Here is a 14,831-nt window from a genome sequence, read left to right on the forward strand (position 1 = left end):
AAAAATTTTACAGCTAGATATAGTCTTCCTCACCATTTCAGTTTATCATTGGCTCCTGATGAAAAGGTTGAACTTTTAATGACTTCACCCATTTCCTCCCGGCAAAAGCTAAAGTTATTGATGGTCCACATGTAGGAGAATTTCACTACCTTGATCTGTTGACAGAAAACCAAGAAGTGATTAAATAGGAAGTGGGCAACCTGAAAAACAGGCTGATCAAATAATCATTTCCCATCCTCCCTCCATCTGCATGATTCCCACAGGAAGATAGCCCTGTCTGGCCGGCATGGAGGCTCAGCTTTTTCTGTCCCTCACCCACATTTTAAGAAATCTCACAGTGACCAACTGCTTTCCTAACATTTCTCCACTTCTGAGAAACACTGGGTGGAAAGTGAGAAAAACACAGACAGGGGTGGGCAAGTAGATAATAAAGCCGTACCTAAAACAAGCTTCTGTTCAAAGCAGTGTTTGACAATTGAGATGCTGATGCCACTGCCTGGGGTTGCAAATGTCAAACCTGGTTTCCTGTGAGTGCCCAAAGAGGAACACATTTCCATCAAGGTGGATATAAGTGGATCTAGTCTCAAAGATGCCCCCGCTTTCAATCTCCAGTGAAAAACACTGGCCTAGGACATACAGATGCCATGTGGAAAACCGACAAGTACTTCATCTATCTGCCCTTTGACAGTTATGTCCTGAGACACTTCCAGAGAAAGCAGGAAACCGAGCGAAGAAAAGAAATCTTACTCTTTTCATTCACCAAAATCCTCCCAAGATATACAATTTACAAGGAAAAAAAGCATTAACTTACCTGTGTGTAGCACCAGCTCTCAGCTACAGGGCCACTCGACATTTCTGCCGGAGGTGGAGGACTTGGAACCCTTGACATCGCCAGTTTGAAGGTTAAACAAGATCTCCAAAGTCAGGGGACAAAGATTTCTGTTCTCTCTTCACCCTGATTGACCCAAGAAGCATGAGGATTTTATTAGATTAATGGTATACTATCCTATTTCCGTTTGACCTTGTAGACTGGAAACTGCGTCTCCTGCCTGGAATGCTCTACCTTATCATTTAAATGGCTCCTTAGCATTCAATGTTAACCTCAGAGAAGACCACCTATCTAAGGCAGCCTCCTGGTCACAATTCTATCGCCCTATTTTAATCCTCTACCTAACTCCTAATATTATCTTATCAAATGAATTTACCCAAAGGGCATATAAAGTACACCCATGAAAAGGCTGCCAAAGAGGAGACAGCATAATGACCACCACATACAACTGCCATTGGCTTCTTTCTCTGGGGGCACAAATACTCCACTCCTAAAAGAAACTGACCTTGTTACCTAACTACTGTCTCATCTTCTCCTACACTTCAGTGCAAACTTATTAAGAGCAGTCTTCTATCCAACTCATTGTTGGCTGCTCTCTTGAAAGGCAACATTAACCCCTTTCTTGGATGTGTTCCTTTCTCTGTAGCATTAGAGATCTTCTCACTGACATACTCTATCACTATCCAATTTTTCAGATTCTTTTCCTTGCTCTCTCTGCTTTCTGATAATTCCTCAATCTTGCTTATTGGATTCTCTTTCTCCAGTGTTGTTTGTTCCTATGGTTTAATTTTCAATCATTTTCTCAATCTACATTCTCTTTCATTTTATCCACCCCAAGTGTCAAAGTTTTGCCTTTATACAAATGACTCCAAAATCTATGACCTGTCTCATAACCCTCAGACCAACTTCAAATAACTGCACAGCTCAACAGGTGTTCCAGCAGCAAATCAAATCCAAATCCAAATTCTCCCCTCTAAGGCCTTTCTAAACACAAAGCCATTCAAAACACTGGTGAATTTGGTTACAATTTTTAAGTACCATAAACAAAGTCAAAAAACAAACTGGGGGGAAAAAAAAGACTTTGCAATGCATAATGAAGGGATAATTTATAAATTGATATATAAGTTTTTTATAAAATCCATAAGAAAAAGGCCAACTACCCTATAAAAAATATTGTTTATAAAAAGGGAAATAAAATAGCCCTTTAAGTTTTACACCCTCCAGACAGCAAGAAAAAAATCAACCATACCCTGTATGGGGATATGGGGACTCTCCCACACTGCTGGTGAGACTGTAAACCAGGATGTATACTTTGGATAGGAATTTCCTGTATGAGGTATATTGAATATACACGCACCCTAAGACTTAGTAATTCTACTTTAACTGTATATGCACTAGTTTAGGGGTTTCTCAAACTTCAGCGTGCAACTCAATCACCATGCTGGGCTCCATCCCCAGAATTTCTGATTCAGAGGTTGGAGGGAGGACCACAGATTTGCATTTCTAACGAGTTCCCCAGTGATCTTGATTTGCAGGTCCTGCAAATCACATTTTTAAGAACCACTGCCCTAGAGAAACTCTGCACGTGGGCAGAAGATGACACAGAGAAGGCTATTCAGGGTAGCACTGCTTATAACAGTGAAAAACTAGAAACAAACTAAAAATCCATTAAGAGGGAAATAGAAAACTAAATTGGGTTATTTTCATATAGTGGAAGGCTATATTTCAGGATTTAAAATTAATGAACTAGATCTGCAGTACCATGGAGAGGAGATCAAACACAATGCTAATGAAAAAAAGAAGTTTTGGAATGTCATATGCAGTACCTTATTTATGCAAATTTAGGATTTATACATTATTTACAGATATGATATATGCATTCAGTAGAAGTAAAAAAAAAAAAAAAAAAAAAACACTGACAAGCTATGCATCAGATTCACAATGGGAGAGCAGGGGAGAATGAAGCTGGGAGAAGAACGAGGCTGGGACAAGGATATAAGACATCTCAAAGGGATCTATCTCTGGGTGGCTCAGCGGTTGGGCCCCTGCCTTCGGCCTGGGATGTGATCCTGGAGACCCGGGATTGAGTCCCATGTCGGGCTCCCTGCATGGAGCCTGCTTCTCCCTCTGCCTGTGTCTCTTTCTCTCTCTCTGTCTCCCATGAATTTTTATTTATTTATTTATTCGAGAGAGAGAGAGAGAGAGAGAGAGAGGCAGAGACACAAGGCAGAAGGAGAAGCAGGCTCCATGCAGGGAGCGTGACATGGGACTAGATCCTGGGTCTCCAGGATCACGCCCTGGGCTGAAGGCGGTGCTAAACCGCTGAGCCACCCAGGATGCCCCTCCTGTTTCTTTTCAAATGAGGATGATCTGAAGCAAATATGAAAATATATATGCCTGTTAGTTTGGGATGACAGCCACTTTAGTATATACCATTTTTCCTACTGTTCTGTTTTATTTAAAAAAATATATTGTATTGCAGAAATAGTGTTAGGGTGTATTCCATTATATCAAATACTGGTTTATAATATCTAAGGCAGAAATTTCTTTCCTGATCATCTGGTTTGTTTTCAGCTGTTCATAGACAATATGAATATAACTGATCATATCACCCTCTTTGCTTGGCTACTAGGAAGCCATGAGACAAATTTGTAAGCCATCTCTTGAAACTGTAGGATCACATGCTCATTCTATAATAGCTTTATTATTTTCTTTTTTCGATTTCTATTTATTCATTTATTTTAGAGAGATCAGGGGGAGGAGCAAAAGGAGAGGGATAAATAGGCTCCCTGAGGGCTGAGCTCAACCCAGGGCTTGATTTCATGACCCTGAGATCATGACCTGAACTGAAATCAAGAGTTGGATGCTTAACCTACTGAACTACCCAGGTGCCCTAGCTTTATTATTTTCTTAATACTGTTACTCATTTTACTATAATTCTCTCAACTATTTACTCTTTTATGTTAACACTTCTGGAAACTGCCTCAAATCCTTTGTTGAGAAAGGTATAAATGAACAACAACAACAAAATCACTCAACTCCTACACATTCACTGGCTACTTAAGTAATAAGCATGGAAAGGGATTAATAGGGTACAGTTGTATCCCCGCAGAGTAATACCAGTGGTATTACCAGAGTCCCCACTGGTTTTAAACACTATCCTACAGATATTTACAACTAAAGCATCCCATGCAATTGCAGATGGAGTTAACAGTTATATATACATGACATGCTATTTTGCTTAAGCTAGCAAACTAAGCAATACAGGGGCAACTGGGGCTCTCTGGTTTGTGCAATTCATAATTCCATGATATACTCAAGAAACCAAATGCTACACTTGGTAACTTGTGATCAAGCTAGGCTTCCATTTGATGGAAAACACATTCTCAAGAATTGCTTGTCTAGTGACAAGTAAATGCACCTTAGTTTACAAATCCCAGTTACCATTACTCCCTGTAAGAGCCAGAATGAAATTTCCAAATTCCCACTTAAAACTATCTTTTGGGCATATTGGCAATGAAGATGTGAATTTTACACATTACTTAAGAGCATAAAATTTGGCTCTGGAGGTGTGTGGTGCAGCTCTATACTGAGGGATCATAAAATACTAACAAGTTTATTTTGAAGTTTAAAAAAATACTACATATTTATCTAACAAATGATTTAAGAATTCTCTAAGCCTAAGAAAAAGACAAGTTTAAAAACCAGTTTATTTTAATGGCTTAACTGTTGTTACTAAACCATGGTCCATTATTACAATCAGAAAAAAAAATATTACTTTTGTCTTGGCTATTTTTTCCTCTCTTTTTTGCTTCTCATTTATTTTGTGGCCAAGTCTTTTTGGTCTTTCTTTTCTTTTTTTAATACTATCACCTTTATTCCAATTTTAAAGAAATGTCCAACCCAGCAGCTAGTAGAACTGGAAGATGAGCTTAGACTCTGAGGAGCTCTAACCACACAACCTGCTGAGAGGGAAATTGACTAGGATAGCACAAGTCTAATTAATTTCACTCATAGCAGGCACCATGAGCAAAGTGTTCATCAGCAAAGTAGCCTGGGGTTACATGAACTCTCTAGCACTTCATGCCAAATGCTGCAGGTGCCCAGAAGAAAAACAATTTCAGAAAAGAGGAGGTCTATTTGAGGGTCATGGTTTGAGTACCTTTGTAGGAGACAACTAGCACCAAAATATAGTGTCCCTGGTTTCCAACAAGTTAGGACAAGTCCATCCAAGTTCTCTAGTGAGAAATTTCTTTTCCAAAGCTTAGCAAATTTCCCAGTATGCTGACAACTCTGAGGCTGAACATATCTATTATATGCCACCATTTATTTTCCTGTTTACTCTATTAAATCCTGACCCATGAGGTGACATGTCTTCTGAGTCACACTAAAAAATATACTTTAAAATATCTGTCAACTGTAATACTGCTCAACTTCCAACGAAGGTAGTAACAAGTTAGCAACCAATAGCAATCACTAACAGAACGCATCTCAGCAGGTATTAGGAGACCATAAAGTTGTTAATTATTTTTGCCAAGAGACTCCAGTCAATCAATACAGTAGTAGTAATAATCTAATGAAAACATTAAATTCTGGAGAGCAGGGCACAGTGGCTGAGTGTCTGCCTTTGGCTCAGGTCATGATCCCAGGATCCTGGGATCGAGTTCTGCCCGCAATGGGCTCCCCATAGGGAGCCTACTTCTCCCTCTACCCATGTCCCCATGTCTCTGCCTCTCTCTGTCTCTCATGAATAAATAAAATCTTTATAAGAAAGATAAAACTCTGGAGAGTAGACAAAAAAAAAAGAAAATATATTAATGCTGTCATGATGCACATGCATGGTGCTTTCAATGGAGCCTATAGGATGCACTTCTTTTCTGCCATCTTTTACACTTATGGACACTTCTGCTGCCTTCAGTAGACTTGAAGCTCTTTAAAAGGAACTTGCCACTCTTCTTCATGTCTTCTTGTCACCTAGCACAGCCTGCCTAAAACAAGGCATTCAGCGAAAATACTCTGATGACTGAGAAACATTTATCCAGTTGCATTCTATCTAGTTCATTAACTTTTCTGCTTGTTTCTCTCACATATCTCCAAAAGAGCCCTTTGAACAGTGCTGAGTATATTAGAATTGCAATGTAATGAGAATCATTAATTTGTTCTTTTCGGTGAGTTACACATAAAGCCAAAAACTCCTTGGCACTCTCAAGTATTAGCCCCGGTAAAACTAAGGTTCTCATCCAGGACCAAGTGTATCTGCATTCTACAAGGGGGAAAGAGTCCGGATAGAATTCCCTTCATTTTGAAAACATGAATCAGGAATTTGAATTAAACTCTTATGTAATCAGGATTCTTTGAGAACAGAAGATGAATACCCTGTACAACGGAGGAAAACGTCCCAATAGCTTAACCTGCAGTATACGCAGAGCTGGGTTAGGACTCTCTGATAAGGGGATCCCTGGGTGGCTCAGCCGTTCAGCGCCTGCCTTTGGCCCGGGGCGCGATCCTGGAGTCCCAGGATCAAGTCCTGCATCGGGTTACTGGCATGGAGCCTGCTTCTTCCTCCTCCTGTGTCTCTGCCTCTCTCTCTATGTCTATCATAAATAAATAAATAAATCTTTAAAAAAAAGGGACTCTCTGATAAGTGTTACAAAGAGCTTCTACAGTTCTTTTTTAATCTTTCTTTTATTCCCTGTAAGCATTCCTCCATCTTCAATCCCATCCAGTCATCCAGAGAATTAAAAAAAGTATCAACAACCAACACAGGTATATCACACACATGATTATCTGTAAGTTAGCCATATAGATCCAGGAATTTAAAAAATTACAGTAATTAAAAAAATAAATAAAAATAATACAAGAATAAGACTGAGGAGATATGAGACTGAACCATGAAATTGTTTGGTAAGTCCAAACTAGCCAAACATTGGCAATTTCATGTGGTTCAACATAACACACAAACATGCACAAACTAATGGCTGGGAACATAGCTTCTTAAAGAATGGTTTATTAGGGACTTTTTAAACACCTATTACTTTTTCTTCTTTTAATTTAAGGCCTTGTACAGTTTCCAAGTAAGGAATAAAATCCCAATGTCATAACTATTTTAAACCTGAGAGACAGGGGATCCCTGGGTGGCTCAGTGATTTAGTGCCTGCCTTCAGCCCAGGGTGTGTCGTTGGGCTCCATGCATGGAGCCTTCTTCCTCTGCCTGTCTCTCTCTCTCTCTCTGTCTCTCATGAATAAATAAAATCTATAAACCTGAGAGACATTGCATTTTCCCAAAAAGAAGATGCAAAAAAACAACAAACTCCAAAAACAAAAACAAAAACAAAAAACCCAACCACAAAACTATGCGAAGACTTGGATATATTCATTTTCAAGAAACTGATGTGACCTCAAAGTAATGTCTGTATTTCTTCTGTTACAGTGTCCTCCATAATATACAGCCTATGAGGTAATAACCTCTTTCTCATTACCCTAAGGATAGATTATTACAGGTCATACGGACTTCCTCTGTTGCAAGGTTTGAATGACTTTTGAAAAATTTGTCATAGGTAAACTTATTGCAATTCAGTCTAACAAAATACTAAGTGTACTTTTTTTTTTAATTTATCGACACTTCTTAAACTAAAAGCAATCAAGAGACTTCAATAAACAAAGGAAAGATAGGAGTTTCTCTTATATCCTTTATTAGATTCACACTACATAAAATTTACAAGTTAAAGATAACTGTTTTTGTCTTTATAGAGACATACACACTGTATTTATTTTGTTTTAATTCTTTTTTTTAAATTTTCATTTATTTATGATAGTCACAGAGAGAGAGAGAGAGAGGCAGAGACATAGGCAGAGGGAGAAGCAGGCTCCATGCACTGGGAGCCCGATGTGGGATTCGATCCCGGGTCTCCAGGATCGCGCCCTGGGCCAAAGGCAGGCGCCAAATCGCTGCGCCACCCAGGGATCCCTGTTTTAATTCTTTAACAAAAGAATTTCATGTTATGTGAATCTAAAGATCAAGAAGAAAAGTCAACAGCCTAATGGAAAAATGGGTGAAGAATAGCCCATGGTTTGCAGAAATGTAAATACCAGTGGCTCTGGAATATATGAAAACATGTTCAACTCTCATTCATAATAAGATAAATGCAAATTAAACCACACACTGATTCACCCAGTGAATTGGCAAAGATCAAAATGTTTGATAACACTTGCTCAGGGTAAAGAGAACATTTCTGATTAGAGTATAAATTGTTACACTCTCCATGAAGGGAAATGTATATCAGAATGAATAAGAAATGCACATATCCTTTGATCCAGCAATTTCACTTCCAGAAATTTATCCTACTGATATATTTAATATGTCAAATATAAAACATTTTTTCACTGTGGCATTATTTGTAATCACAAAAGAATGGAAACAACCTAAAAGTCCATCAACAAGGGTTTGATTAAATGAATTATGATACAGATAGACAATGTAACAAAAATCTGTGGAAAAAAATGAGAAGGTCCTATTTAAAGAGGCAAAAATATTTATTTATTTTAACATATACATAATATTCTCTATAAAGCTATGTAAGACTCTAGGAATACTGGTTACTTCCAAGGGTGGGAAACTGGGGTACTTGGGTGGGAATGAGACTTTCCATTGTATTTCCTTTTTGTACTATTTGAATTTTGAGCCATGTGAATATATTACCTTTCCAAATAAAATTTAAAAAATTTTAAAGCTATTAGTAGCCTTTACAATTAATTTTTCTAAATGATGAGATGGCTTACAAATCAGACCCTTATGAGAGACAAGCTAGGAATTCTCCAGTGGTTTCCACTGCTATCTGAGTAAAATCTACCTCTGTCATGACTGCCAAGACCTCAGTGTATGTCCCTGACCTCATCTAACACTTACCCTTCAAGTCACCGTGCTTTAGTCACTCAGGTCTTTAATTCTACTTAGCACATCAGGCTTTTTCCTCAGCCTGGAAAGCTCTGTCTTCCCTCAGATCTTTTCATAGCTAGCTCCTTATCATTTAAGTGTCCTATCAATATAATCTCTTCAGAGAGGCCTTCCTTGACCCCACACTTCCAGCCTGCCCCTCTCATTACCTTACCTTTTTTTATTTTCTTCATTATCACTACCTGAAATGATCTTGTTTTCAATTTCTCACTTGTCTATTGTCTTTCCCACCAGAAGTTAAGCTCAATCAGGGAAGAGTATTCCCCATGCTTAAAATGGTATTATAACAGGCACCCAATAAATATTTGTTCAGTAAAATTGTTGAATAACTAGATTACTGTCTTTGAGAATCATATTTTTCCTTAATGAGCTCCAGTTAGAAGATTAAAGTTTGGGAGTTGCTGAGTGAATATCAGCTATAGGAATCCAGGCGCATTTTTAAAACAATAAAACATTTTCAAAAAGAAAAGTATCAGTTGATCTCATTCCAATTTCAAAGAACTCATTCAGTATGTTCCAAAACTATACTCTCCTTCAATTAAAAAAAAAAAAGTCCAAGAAAACTTGGGAGAAAAAGGTAATTAAGCCTCTAAAGCTAAATGGGGAGTTCCCAAATCCTAAGACAACAGTAACATAAGCATATTTTCCAGACTAGGCCAGTCCTGATTATAAAAAGTATCACTACAATAGCTACCAGGAATTCAAGATAGACCTTGAGGGTTCTTTCAAGTTGTAGTCTATATAATAAAATTCCAACATATCAATAAAACTGAGGCAGATCCTTAGCATCTTTACTTAGATTTGACATTAAATTTTCATATCTGATGTGAGGTTTGATTTTCTTAAAAATGAAGTACAGAGAAAAGATATTTAACATTGAATATATACACATGTAAACATGTCCCTGTATAAATATATAGAGACAGACATACCTTTGAAACATGCCTAGACATATAACTAAGTTTTCGATACCAGGCTAATTTATAGAACATATCTTCTGCCACTGCCAAATATTTATCTAATTAAGAGTTGAATTATTCTTGCAACTATTATATTCAAGGAAAACTCAGAAACAAGTATACTAATATGTATGCAGATCACTACTTTTAAGATTCTTCAGTTTACAGATACCTTAGGTGAGCATAGCTACTGAAATGATTGTACGGGTTAGATACACTTTCATAACATAAAAGGCTATTTTACCTTCTTCTCAATCTAAGTGTTGTAAGAGAGAGATTTACAGAAATAGCCTGGCTAGTGAGGCTCATCCAGACAAAGCCAAGATGAAGACGAACAAGAAGGTATATGAAAGAATCTCAAGTCATGGAAAGGAGTAGGATAACCAACAGACAGCTCCCACTGGCTCCCAAACCTTAGTGTGTGCTGGCTGTTTACAGCCTACTGCCCTTCTCTACAGGTTATAAATAACTGCAAAGTGTCCTTGTCCCCAAGGAGACCTTAGCAGCCAGCTCAAAGGTTAAAATATGGAATAATTCTCACTTTGGATGAAACTCTTCCAGTTATCAGAAAAATGAAAGAGTAAAAAAATTTATTGCCAATTTAAGTTAAGGGCTGGGGAATCATTCCCTCTCCCTAAAAACTATCAATTATATAAGGGTTGTTGATACAGACATACTAGCATAGTTCACTACCTCAAAAATATATCCAAGGAGAATGCAATGCATGCTGTTCCAAATGCAAAGGTCTGTCCTGGAAAGGGGCAGATGCCATTCAGCAGTCTTGTAGGATAGCATCTCTTGAGACCTTAAAAAAAAGACTTTTTGAATTGTTTTGCTTTTTAATTTAGGTAAAAATGACTAACTGAGCTAAATGCATCTATAGAACACGATCTTATCTCCTCTTAGATCCAGCACAAGATCAGCATAGGGGATCCAGCACAACCAATCATGGCTGCAATAAGCATAGGTCTCACAAGGTCTGGGCTAATACCATCAGGTGATGTGCTTCTGTTGTTAATTACTGAACCCCTGCTAGGAAAACAAAAACAAAAACAATTCTTCCAACTACTTAAAAAAAAAAAGGTAGATATGGTTCATCAGATTAAGCTTCTCCACAAACCACTTTCAAAATCCATCATTTGGGAGATGTCTGAAATGGAATGACATGAATTCAAATCAGTAAACAAATCTGATTATAAAGGGGCTATTTCACTTCAAAGCGGATCTCAGTTCCAAAGGAAAACACCTTCAGAAATGAAGTTAGATAGGCAGAACCAAATAATCAGCAATTTCTCTCTTTCTGCAAATTATAATACTGTGTTGATTACACTGATGACTTGGACAAAAATCTCTAGGGCCACAAAGAGCAAACTTAGGAAAGATGAATATTTTAACACATCCCACGTGTTATCAAAGATTTCTCCTCTAGGTTGAGAAAATTCATTCTAAAACAAGAGCTAGAACAGAATTTAAAAAAAGAAGGAAGAGGAGGAGGAAGAGGGAAAAAACCTTATGGCTAAGAAGATATGTTTATTATATAATTATATTCTCAAAGCTGTTTCGAGATTTGGGAGATTATAGTTTTTCACCCTCAACTACAGAGAACCTCATAAAATTCAAATAGTAAACAAATGAAAGGCTTGGCCCTAATACAATTAAGTGTGTCCAATCTGCAAGGAATTCAAAAACAGAAGACTCATTTCATGAAGCAAACAGGCAGAGATTGCATAACCCTACAGGGTCCTCTGGCTTTTCTAGAAGCCAAATCTAACATACAGTTCTCTTCAGCCATCTATACTTTAGTCATGCCATTTAAAAATATTTCTTGCCAACACAAGTTGGCTACAGAAAGACCTCAAGGAATACATATCAAAGAAGATCGTCCAAACTGGTCTTAGGGGTACTGTGTGGACTAAGTTCATTAAATTAGAAGCTGAAAAGGCCCATCTACTCCAGAAAATCTGGTATACTACAAGGGCAACCAATTCTCTCTAGCATTTTTTTTTAAAGACTTTATTTATTCAATCATGAGAGACAGAGAGAGAGAGGCAGAGATATAGGCAGAGGGAGAAGCAGATTCCCTGCGGGGAGCCGGATGCGGGGCTCGATCCCAGGACCTGGGGATCACGACCTGAGCCAAAGGCAGACGCTCCACCACTGAGCGATCCAGGTACCCTTATTCTCTTAAGTATTAACTACTACTATCTAGCAGTATAGAATGTGGTATTCTCTGAAGATGTTGTTCTTTATAAGAGATGCTTAGAACTCCCTTCAACTATGAAAGAGAGATCGAAGTATATTTTTGCTTTAATCTCCTTTAACTGTGGTCTTGCTAGAAAAAACCTGATGACTTTCACATAGATCCAGGTCCATGCTCTTTACTTAGAAACCATCTGCAGAAAATAAATTCCCTCTTATTCTAAAGTTATTAAGAATAAGCCAATTTCTGTGTTAACGTTAAGGTTCTAACTAAGCTAAATGGAACAAAGGACAAGCAGGAAGTTCTCAGTTTTAAATGTTCATTCCAAAATTCATGACACAAGGAAAAAGTAAAACCACACAGGCAGACAAAACAGGGGAAAGTTAGACAGAATGTCTGTCTTAACAGAATTTCCTGGCTCCTAACAATTTGTCAGATTTTAAGAGACCAAAATGCAATAATACCTATTTTACCCAATAAAACTCTGTAAAAACATACATAAACATTTGAAGCATTAAAAAAGTAAAATTTTTAAGATGCTGGCCCGAATGGTAGAAACAATTTTTAAGTTACCCATACAGAGATGAGCTCAACATTCATACACAAAGGCAATCTGCTCAGAATCAAATGCCTTGAACATTGTAAAATGAAGCCCCTGAGTTGCTTTATTTCTGTTTATAAACTGTAATTCTCATTTCCCTGAAGATCTTTTCTAGGGAGAAAAATCATCATACTCTAAGGTCTCTATATTACTGATTACAAATGTAAATCCAAACTTTTCTCCCTTCCACCATTAGTGTAAAGCCTTCTATTACAAGCTGTAGTCACCAGAGAAGATCTGAACAAATAGCTATGTTTACATCAAGAAAGAATATTTCGAATAAGACTTCTTTTGAAGTCACTTATGAAAAATGTTTAACACCATTTGTAATGCTCATTATTCAAAAGAAACAAAAACTTTACATGTTTACTTTATATGACTTCCAACTTTACATACCATTTGCATTGAAATGAAACAGTAGATTGTACTCCAGATGTGCATTTTTTTAAAGTCATGGTAAATATCTTCGTATATTTCATTTGCTTTTTTTCCTCATAATCTTAAACTATGTTTAAAATAAAACTATGTAAAAACTCACCAAGTTAAGTCAGTAGGAAGAACTCTAATTTGTCTTGTCTAACAGGAAATCTCTGTTGGAAATAGAGATGATGAATCAGACTTAACTAGACTCTGAATCTCATACAAGTCTTTACTTATTTTGGCTATTCTGAGAGGGAAAATTTTACAAAAGCAGGTAATACATTTGCTAGGATTTACTAGTCAAAATTACCATTCTTCTGTTTTATCAATAGTTCTGAATATTCTATTTTCTAGTCATCTCTCAAAAAGATTATATACTTAGATATATGAAAGTCTGAAAAATCCAAGCTAATTCTTCTAATCAACTGGCCTATGAGTGCAGCAAAAACGAAGTAAGTGGTTTGCTTCATGTCAACACGTACAAGCATGGGGGTGTTAGCATCACATGTGTCGGCTACCTCACAAACTGTTGAAAGAATGATTTTCTCTTTATGTAAAATGCCCTTTATAAAAAGTGCTCTGTGGGTCAATTACCCTAAGAAAGATACATTTAAACAAAGCCACTTATCCTACAGTTTTAACAACTGCTACCACAGTGAGGTTCCTGGTGAAGACTGGGGAGATGTCTTGGCTAAAACACCACCACCACCCTAATTATCTCCCAAAGTCTACAAAGTAACTCAAAACAGAAACAGAGATAAGAGTGGTTGCCAGGCTTCTAGAAGCCTAACATAGGCAGAAAATTCTAGCACTCTCTTCCCTTTTGTGGAAAAATGAAGTACTGCATACACACTTGAGTGATTCCTTAAAAATAGAATCTTTTCTTGAAAATGTAAACACTAACTTTAACTGGTACATATACAAATAAGCTTCTCTTATTTTCATAAATCAGTCAATACTAACATCATCATTAATAATGGAAGGAGCCCTTACTAAAAACTGTCCTCAACTACTGATGCTAAAACAGGTCAACCTTGATCAGAAGATTTAAGAGTATCAAGAGTCAGGCTGAATTCATTTAACAAATATTTACTCAACACCAACTGTGCAAGGCATTCTTTCAGACACAGTGGTAAAAACAATAACAACAACAAAAAACCAGACAAGGTTCCTGACCCTCTGAGAGTAGACAAATACCTCTTAAAACTCTGTTAAATACTGCTAGGCGGAAGATGCCAACCAACTCTTAAGAAATAAAAATGCTCTGAATGTTGGTGATTCTTAAAACAGAAACCAATACTTTTAGTTCCTTACTCTAATTTTTTTAAGCTTAAGGCTTTGGTCTCTCAATTAATTTGCTACAATGAACACTTTCAGTCCCAATGGATTGGCAAAATTTAAGGAGTCTGACAATACTGATGAGGACTGGGAGGAACAGAGGGACACGTCTCACACTGTAGGTAGGAACGCAAATTAATAATACAACCACTTTTGAAAAAGTTTATTATCTAATAAACTAAAAATCCAGCAATTCCACTCCCAAATATGGCCCAGAGAAATTCCATCAGGACATCCATCAGCACACATAAACAAGGTTCATAGCAGCATTGTTCTAACAGCCTAAAGCATCAACAGTAGAATGTATACATAAATTATGGTACATCCATGTACTAGGAAGCTTATATGGTAATGAAATTGAACTATGTTCTATTGAACTATTGTTCTATATAACAACATGGATGAAAGTTACAAACATATTGTTAGGTTCTGAAAGAAGGCACAGAACAACACAGATGTATTATTCTATTTATATAAAGTTCAAAAACAGACAAAAGTAAATTATAATGGTTTCCAAGAAATCCTAGGTG

At 37.1% G+C, this 14,831-nt stretch overlaps 1 protein-coding gene across 5 annotated transcripts in view; it reads right to left on the reverse strand.

The window, feature by feature from the left end:
- The window catches only part of LOC112655042 (speckle type BTB/POZ protein), a 67,295-nt gene that overhangs the window by 20,333 nt on the left and 32,131 nt on the right, over positions 1-14,831 (reverse strand). For 3 of the 5 annotated variants that reach the window (XM_025439785.3, XM_035720845.2, XM_025439784.3), the window contains 3 exons: positions 13,082-13,133; positions 812-955; positions 34-155 (listed from right to left, as the gene is read on the reverse strand). In XM_025439785.3, the coding sequence (XP_025295570.1) occupies positions 34-155; positions 812-889 (200 nt within the window). In that variant the 5' untranslated portion in view covers positions 890-955; positions 13,082-13,133. The remainder of the gene's footprint in view (positions 1-33; positions 156-811; positions 956-13,081; positions 13,134-14,831) is intronic. The other 2 variants (XM_025439783.3, XM_035720847.2) reach the window with 1 other exon arrangement.

The sequence above is a fragment of the Canis lupus genome, chromosome 9 (genome assembly GCF_003254725.2).
Source record: "Canis lupus dingo isolate Sandy chromosome 9, ASM325472v2, whole genome shotgun sequence".
In the NCBI taxonomy this organism is placed as follows: Eukaryota; Metazoa; Chordata; class Mammalia; order Carnivora; family Canidae; genus Canis; species Canis lupus.